The sequence below is a fragment of the Takifugu flavidus genome, chromosome 12 (assembly GCF_003711565.1).
Source record: "Takifugu flavidus isolate HTHZ2018 chromosome 12, ASM371156v2, whole genome shotgun sequence".
In the NCBI taxonomy this organism is placed as follows: Eukaryota; Metazoa; Chordata; class Actinopteri; order Tetraodontiformes; family Tetraodontidae; genus Takifugu; species Takifugu flavidus.
In genome coordinates this window covers 13466124-13474397 of record NC_079531.1, presented here as the reverse complement: position 1 = coordinate 13474397, position 8274 = coordinate 13466124, and the positions used below count along the sequence as shown (strand labels likewise).

General features: G+C 43.9%; 1 protein-coding gene across 3 annotated transcripts; it reads left to right on the top strand.

Annotated features, from left to right (window-relative positions):
* The first annotated feature begins 817 nt into the window (after positions 1 to 817).
* slitrk3a (SLIT and NTRK-like family, member 3a) lies at positions 818 to 7991 on the top strand. 3 transcript variants are annotated; one of them, XM_057050520.1, is made up of 3 exons: positions 818 to 1516; positions 1968 to 2050; positions 3363 to 7991. In XM_057050520.1, exon 3 carries the CDS (start codon positions 3415 to 3417, stop codon positions 6109 to 6111), a length of 2697 nt encoding a protein of 898 aa, XP_056906500.1. In that variant the 5' UTR covers positions 818 to 1516; positions 1968 to 2050; positions 3363 to 3414; the 3' UTR covers positions 6112 to 7991. The 3 variants fall into 3 exon arrangements, with proteins under 3 accessions (XP_056906500.1, XP_056906502.1, XP_056906501.1); XM_057050522.1 differs by having other exon boundaries at positions 818 to 1597; XM_057050521.1 differs by having other exon boundaries at positions 1506 to 1601.
* Positions 7992 to 8274: the final 283 nt, after the last annotated feature.

Below are 8274 nucleotides of genomic sequence, written 5' to 3'. Positions count from 1 at the left end.
CCGTTGTTCTTAACTGTTTCCCAGATAGCCAGGTCAAAGTTCATATTCTTCTTGTAGACGAACTTATCAACACCACTAAACTATGCTGTCCAGTTTTACAATGGGGGTTTAACACTTTCAGCCTGACTGTCTCCAATGACTACAATTATCTAAACAGTCATGTCAAGGAAGGGTCAACTGACTGCTTATCATTTTTACACTTGCTAATGATTATATTATTCCTAACTTCTAAACTAATTGTAACATAACAGAAACATATACAAAAATGCAGACAATTCTCTTCAGTAATTAGTTATAATTATATCCATATATAAGATGTGATTTTATAAAATGTTATATCTATAATTTATTTTTATGATTTTATAGAATGTTTCTATAATTTATTTTTATACATATACAGTAAATATGTTGTGTCATATATCGCATACAAGAATATTCTATTATGCTCACTATCAATATTAAAATACACCCAATCGTGCATCTTGTATGGTGCCTACATGATGTTGGCAAGAAAGGACCTACGTAAATCAATTCAGTATGTAGCAAGTTATGATTGATTAAATGCGCTGACACTTAATTGCAAATTTCAGACGTATCACATTAAGTGGGTGACCGGACCAAGATGGCGCCAATAGTTAGTACTGGTCGAGTGGTCGATGTGGCGTCTTCTCTTTATTTTGTCTCTGCAGAGCTCTGCTGTGAGCTCTCCATCCATCATTGGTCTATGTTCCCCCCCTAAAGGCCGTTCGGTGTAAAGCAACCACCCACTGGCAGAAGAAAAATCAGGCGGTGCTTTCTGGCTGCATATTCTCCTTCACCACCCGTCCCAAATACGATCTTCAGCTACAGACAGAAAGACAGACAGAAAGACAGACAGATCCCTACACTTCTGGTTTCACTCCAGGAGGCGCGTCTCCGCTACAACTCTCCCCTCCTTTTCCCTCAGTCTTTCTCGGCATCCTCTCCTTCACTGAAATGAACCATAACTGCCCAGACTCTCCGCTGTGCTTCAGTTCCCCTGTCCATTTCCTCACTTTTCGACGCACAAAAGGAAGGTGGGGGAGTAGGAGAGAGGGAGAGAGAAATGACCCAATAGTCCAAATGATCTCCAGAGCACGACTTCTGCACCGGGCACGCACGTCACTGACTCCGACTAGGTCACACTGTTGCTGGAGCGCTCACCCAGAGGAGGCGGGGGAGCAAAAGGAGGCAGGATGCATATAAGCAAACTGCTTGAAAAGAAAAACTAAAGAGAGCAGAGGGCGAAAGAGAAAAAAAAGAGGGGGGGGGGGGGGGAGAGAGAGTCGGAGTCATTTGGGAAACGGGAACGGAGCCTACATTCCTATCACGTTTCTTCCTCCCTCTCCTCTTTTATCCATCGTCACTGAGTGCGGGAGGTTGATAACAGAAGGACAGAGGGAAAGAAAAGAGGACGTTCGAGAGAGAGGGGAGAGAGAGACTGTGACAAGAATCAACGCTTCCCTCCGATGCCTTCAGATCACAGCGCCAAACTGAGGTGAGTGTTGGCCGCCTGCTGGAGCGCGTCACTGGGGACGGTGTCAGCGCGATGGCTGGACTCCCTGCATGTGGGATGACGGTTTGTACGTGTATTTCTAAGGATCCCTATTAGATGTCTTCATCTTCCGGGGCCTATGTTTAAAAACAGCACATTTAAACTGACACAGCTTGTGTCACGACAATTCTGCTCGGATCTGGTTTTCCTCGTCGGCAGCAAGGTTGCTTTGATGAGCGTGTTGGTGTGCGTCAGCCTCTATCTTTCCACATAGAAGTTAGTCTGATAGAATCCTGGTCAGATCACAGAAATGTGGAGAATCTCTCCAGCTTGGCTCGTTCACATACGCACCCCCTCTCCCTCCCCTCCCTCCTCTTCATTCCTCTGTCTGCCTGTAATCCCTCTGTTTCTCTAACGGCTCGGTCACCCTTCGTCTTCTTTGTCCTCCCCACAGCCATCGGACGCATAGCGGGACACACTGGTCGACTGCAGGAGCTCCCGCAGCAGGATGTGAAGTTGGAATCTCGATATCATTAAGTACGTATGACAGGTGATTAAACGCAGTATGCATTATAAAAGAGGAGCAGCATAACGGTTCCTTTGATTTGAACGTTCTTAATGTGTAGCTACTTTTTGGACGTCGCATCGACGCATTTTCCCTGGACTCGTCATGAATAAATCCTGATGTGAATCCAGCCAGCAACGAATGACAAACGATTGTTTCTCCTTTTTTCTTGTGTCTGATGCTTCTCTCCTCCCGCTGCTGGGCGGTGATTCTCAGCTTCATCAGTGGATCCGCTCTTTGATCTTCTGAGTTTTCAGAATATTCCTTTCAACAGCCGTAACGAAAGATATTCAGAGAAACTGTGGGTGTACGCGTGTTTGCGCGCTAGCCAAGGAAAATGATAAGAATGTGTAATTGGCATGTTGTAGGTGTTTGGCTTCTGCTGCTGTTTCGCCCACTGAGCCTTGATTCGTGATGTTGCCTCTCTCTTCTTCAACTCTCAACTTCCTTTAATTGTACTATGATTTTGCACAATTTTGATAAATTGATTTTCCCCCTTATATCGGCATAGTGCGCGCGCGCACAGACACACACGCACGCACACACACACACACACACACACACACACATATATAAAATGTGTGTAGAGAGAGAGAGAGATATCGCTTTTTGTCTGCTCAAACAACTGCCTTCATAAATGCAAAGCTGAAGGTTTGCTTTATTGTTAGTGCATGTGCACATTTAAACACTCTCTACTCCCACATCACTGATGCAACATTAACCAAAAATGAAACATGTGATATAATATGAAACATGTTTACCATCCTTAACTGCTCAACTTCAGGAGAAATATTCTGATTTGTCTGATTGCTGTAGCACACACACAGCAACCAGCACCCACCCTGATTCCAAAAGTGTTTCTGGACAGCCAGTGGGTCCGAGGGTCCCTATTATGTAATACGCAGTTGGGGGACAACATCTCCTCACCGATGAGCTCACCCACTCATTGTAGCCTTGGTTTATTCAGTGCGATAAGCATCTCTCAGGTGATTTATTGCGACCTTAGCAGCATATCTGCAGTATAATAAATGACCACTTCCCTTCTCTGACATTAAGTGTCTGAGTGTGGAGATTTGCTGCACCCCCCCTTCCCAAAAGTGGCTGTCGGCTGTATGTTGCTCTGGTTTTAGACTAATGCAAGCTCTGCTCTCTCATCCACCTTTACCTGCCAAATCCGTATTTCAATATTCATCATGTATGTATGAACACACATGTTCATCATGTATGTTCTGTTTTCAATCCCCCATCCTTTTCATTCTCCCGCTGTCTTGTCCTCTCTGGTAGTGCTGTGAAGTGGCCCTGGAGCAGCGACTTCGTCCCTTGGGTGTTGACAAGGATGCTGTGGATTACCTTGCTGAGCACCATAGCCTTAGGATGGACCACCCCAATTCCACTGCTGGAGGACTCCCAGGAGATCGACGAGCCCTGCTTTGAGCCCTGTTACTGCGAGGCCAGAGAGGGATTCTTCCACGTCCACTGTGACAGTAAAGGATTTACAAACGTCAGCCAGGTTGCCCAGATATGGAGTCGACCATTCAAGCTCAATCTGCAGAGAAACTCCATGAGGAAACTTTACTTTAACAGCTTTCTTCATCTTAACAATTCCATATCAATTAATCTTGGTAATAATGCCTTGCAAGATATCCATGCTGGAGCGTTCAATGGCTTAGGAATACTTAAACGGCTTTTTCTACATGAAAACAAACTTGAGGTTTTCCGCAATGACACTTTTCTGGGTTTGGACAGTTTAGAGTATCTCCAGGCAGATTATAACATAATCAAACGCATTGAAAGTGGTGTGTTTAGGCACCTTCATAAACTGAGAGTACTCATACTAAATGACAATCTCATCCCAGCACTCCCAAATGATCTTTTCCGTTCTGTATCGCTCACCCACCTCGACTTGAGGGGAAACAGACTAAAGACATTACCATATAAGGGCATGCTGGAATACATTGGGAGGAGCTTAATGGAAATCCAACTGGAAGAGAACCCATGGAACTGTGTTTGTGAGATTGTCCAGTTGAAAACATGGCTGGAGCGCATCCCTTACACAGCTTTGGTTGGAGAGATCACATGTGAATATCCATTCCACTTGCATGGCAAAGACTTACGAGAAATCAAACAAGGTGAACTCTGTCCTCTCTCCTCTGATGCAGAAATTGAGGCCAAACTGGGAATCCCACGCATCCCATTCAGCAGCGACAACACGTGGCCGACCAAGCCCTCCTCCATGCTCTCTTCCTTTCACAACACAGCCTCATCAGTAGAATATAAGGTAAGAGCTCCCAAACCAACCAAAAGACCCCGGCCCACAAAGAACCCCCCCACCCCTCGTAGCGTCTACCCAGGACTAAACCAGCCCCCTGTTGCTGGCTACCAAACCAGACCTCCTATCCCAATCATTTGTCCAGTTGGGTGCACCTGCAACCTTCACATCAATGACCTGGGACTAACTGTGAACTGTAAAGAGAAAGGCTTCCACAACATCTCTGAGCTCCTGCCTCGGCCCCTAAATGCCAAGAAACTGTACCTCAGTGGCAACCTCATCCAGAAAATTTATCGTTCTGATTTCTGGAACTTCTCCAGTTTGGATTTACTGCATTTGGGAAATAATCGGATATCCTACGTTCAGGAAGGCGCCTTTGTCAACCTGCCAAACTTGAAAAGTTTGTACCTGAATGGTAATGACATAGAGCAACTGACGACAGGAATGTTTCGAGGCCTTCACATGCTGAGTTATCTTTACTTTGAGTATAACGTCATACGTGAGATACAGCCTAATTCTCTGTCTCTGATGCCAAACCTTCAGCTGGTTTTCCTCAATGACAACCTCCTTCGCTCCCTTCCCATAGATGCCTTCGCTGGTACTAACCTTGCTCGCCTAAATCTCCGCAACAACTACTTTCTTTACCTGCCCATTCATGGGGTCCTGGAGCATTTGACCTCCATTGTCCAAATCGATCTCCACCAGAATCCATGGGAATGCTCCTGTGACATCATCCCCCTGAAACAGTGGCTAGAAAAACTCTCCTCTGTCATTGTGGTGGGAGATGTCATCTGTAAAACCCCAGAGTTCGCTTTCGGGAAGGACCTACGTTCACTGGAGGTCGAGGTTCTCTGTCCTGAGATGAAATACTCCTCCGGTGCCTCACCAGCTCTGCCTGATGACCTAACCACAGGAGGTTCTGGCACAGAGGAAGCACACAGGGGAGGATCTATCCCATTGTCTGTCCTCATCCTCAGCCTGCTCATTCTCTTCATCTCCGCTGTGTTTGTGGCTGCTGGGATTTTTGTTTTTGTTCTTCAACGCAGGAAGAAGCTGCCTTTCAGGAAACGTTCTGAGGTGGATCTGACAAAGATCCAAAGGCAATGCAGGATTTTCGAAGACCCACCAGGACAAAACAATGCCAGTAACACAGGCCCTCCAGAGAAAATGATGCCCAGTCTACACACACACAGTCACACACATTCCCACAGTCATGTTTATGACTACATCCCCCACCCCGTGACTCAGATGTGTAACAACCCCATCTATAAACCCAGAGAGGGCGAGTTATCTGAGGAAGACAGAGCACAGATTTCAGAGAAGAAAGACACTCTCAGTAGCAAAAGTAGCTACAGAACCTTGTTAGAGAAAGAACGAGAGTGGACTCTGGCCGTGTCCAATTCTCAGCTCAACACCATTGTCACCGTCAACCACACTGCAACTGATCTGACAGGATTTCACAAAAACGGAGGCCTCTGCCCTACAGTCATTGAGAGTCAGAGGCCCACACCCACAGTGGGCTTTGCAGACTGTTTATGTGGGACAGTGCCCAAACTAAAGGACATACATGTGGCTCATGCACACCCACCAGGCATGCAGTATCCAGATCTTCAGCAAGATGCAAGGCTAAAGGAGACGTTGCTTTTTACAGCGGGGAATGTTTGCTATCCTGACCCTGTGGAGAGCAATTACCTGGAGTTGAGGGCCAAACTTCAAACAAAGCCGGATTACCTTGAAGTCCTGGAAAAATCATACCGGTTTTAACATCTTTTGTTTGTGAAGAAAACGACAAAAGTCAATACATTTTCAGAAATGGAAACACCCAAAACTACCGTAATTTCTGGACTACAGAGCGCACCTGATTAAAAGCCACATAATCTAATTTTAGAAAGAAAATCAATTTTGTACAAGCCGCACCGGTTTTTTAGCCGCAGGTATCCCACGTAGTAATGTGAAAAATTAGATCGAAAACATTCAGTACCGGTTTATGTTTTTATTAACGTAAGAGACGAGTCACTGACGAGTGACAAACAGACAGGTAAGAAACAACAGCCACTCTTTTCACTTGTATGTTTATACAGAGACCTTAAATCCAATTTTCATCACGTCAGGATTTTTTAACTTTTCTTTTAATTTAATCCGCTTAGCAACATAAATATATTGTACCGGTAAATTTTTAACAGTGTCTGTAATGCAGCTACCTTGAAATATACATTTGTATCAGCTACACACAAATTACGTTGTTTATGCTTTTTTACTCAAACAATGAACAATCTAAAACTCCCTGATGGCCCACCTCTAAAATCTTCTATTTTCATCGCGGTGGCGATTGCTTTTGCCTTCCGTCTGATTTGTACAGCGGAAACACCGCGGCCGCCTGCTCTCTGTGTGTTGACCCAGTCTTCCAGAAAGTTTTCATGCTTGGGCCACCTGCTATGTTTACGTCTAAAAGCTTTTGTCATCTTTTTGCTTTGGATCAGTTCTTCATGCGGTCTCTACCTTCTCGACATTGATTACCGTAATGTATGCCGATTTCCTTCTTCAACCGCCAGAGTGTTCACTTTTAACTTAAAAGCCGCATCATATGTTTTTCTTCTAGTATTTTCCATGTTAAAGAGGCTTAGTAAAAATGACTGATTCACAATGGTTGTGATAGTGCGCCACGAAAAAAAACATAAATAAGCCGCACCGTAGAATAAGCCGCAGTGTTTAAAGTGTAGGAAAAAAGTAGCGGCTTATAGTCCGGAAATTACGGTAGTAGAAAAAAACAAACAAATGCGCAGCATGGTGCAGACAGAGATGTGTGACAGCACATCTGTATGCCATTCTCAGATACTACAATAAAGTGCCTTTTTCAGAGTAGCCAGCAACATCAACAGCTGTTATTTTTCTAAGATAGTTATCTATATGCCCAGGAGTGAGCGGAATGAATATATACACACACACATATATATACACACACACACATATAAACACACACACACATATATATACACACACACACACACACACACACACACACATATATATGTATATACACACACACACACATATATATATATATACATACACACACACACACCTTTTATGTAATTGCCATGAGCTGGATGTCTCCCTCAGCTGGGAGTTTGACTTGGCTGTACAAACAAACAAGGAAAGTGTGTGTGCATGTGTATTTGTGCTACGTGCACTTGTCGAGTGCAGGAATCTTGGAGGGGGAAGTTCTAAGAACATTCTGAACAGAGATACTGAAACACATTTACAGTTTAGTGTTCTGTTTAATTTTTCTATATTAATAATATGGTTATTACTATCAGCCAGCTAGAGCTATATCAGGGTGATTCTCATAAAACGAGGATGCACCAACATACAGATGGTAAAACATCTGTGAATATTATTATGGGACAGTGTGTTCTGGATATTTCCACCCCTGTTACTTCTGGATTCCTCCACCGTCACCGTCTAATGGCTTTGTAGGAGGCACTTTTAATGTTTTCTCTTTCGCAGTGAGTTGGAGAGAAATGTGCATATATTTATTCTGTAATTTCAGATTGCAAATTTAATTGTAAAGGTAATGTTAAATCAATGTATAGTGATTATGAGTCTGGTGTAGCCTTCTTCAAATAAAACAAAGTTCAATCAAACCATGACAGGGTTGCTGCTGTGTGGAGCCGTGTGGTAGAAGAACACAGCTACGTTAGTAACAGAGAACCTTGACAGCTCCTTCTTCTTTTTTTGACTGTGTTTGACAAAACTAAGATTAAAGTTAGTCCCCAATAAAGTACATGTCCCAGAGACTGTCTGATGATCTTCACCTACTGGAATTTTATTGGCCATTACAGGTTCTGTCCTAGTTGGATGGAATGTTAAAGACTATAGATTGATTAAATAATTGTAGCATTTTTAAATTCTTTAGTTAGTGGTTAT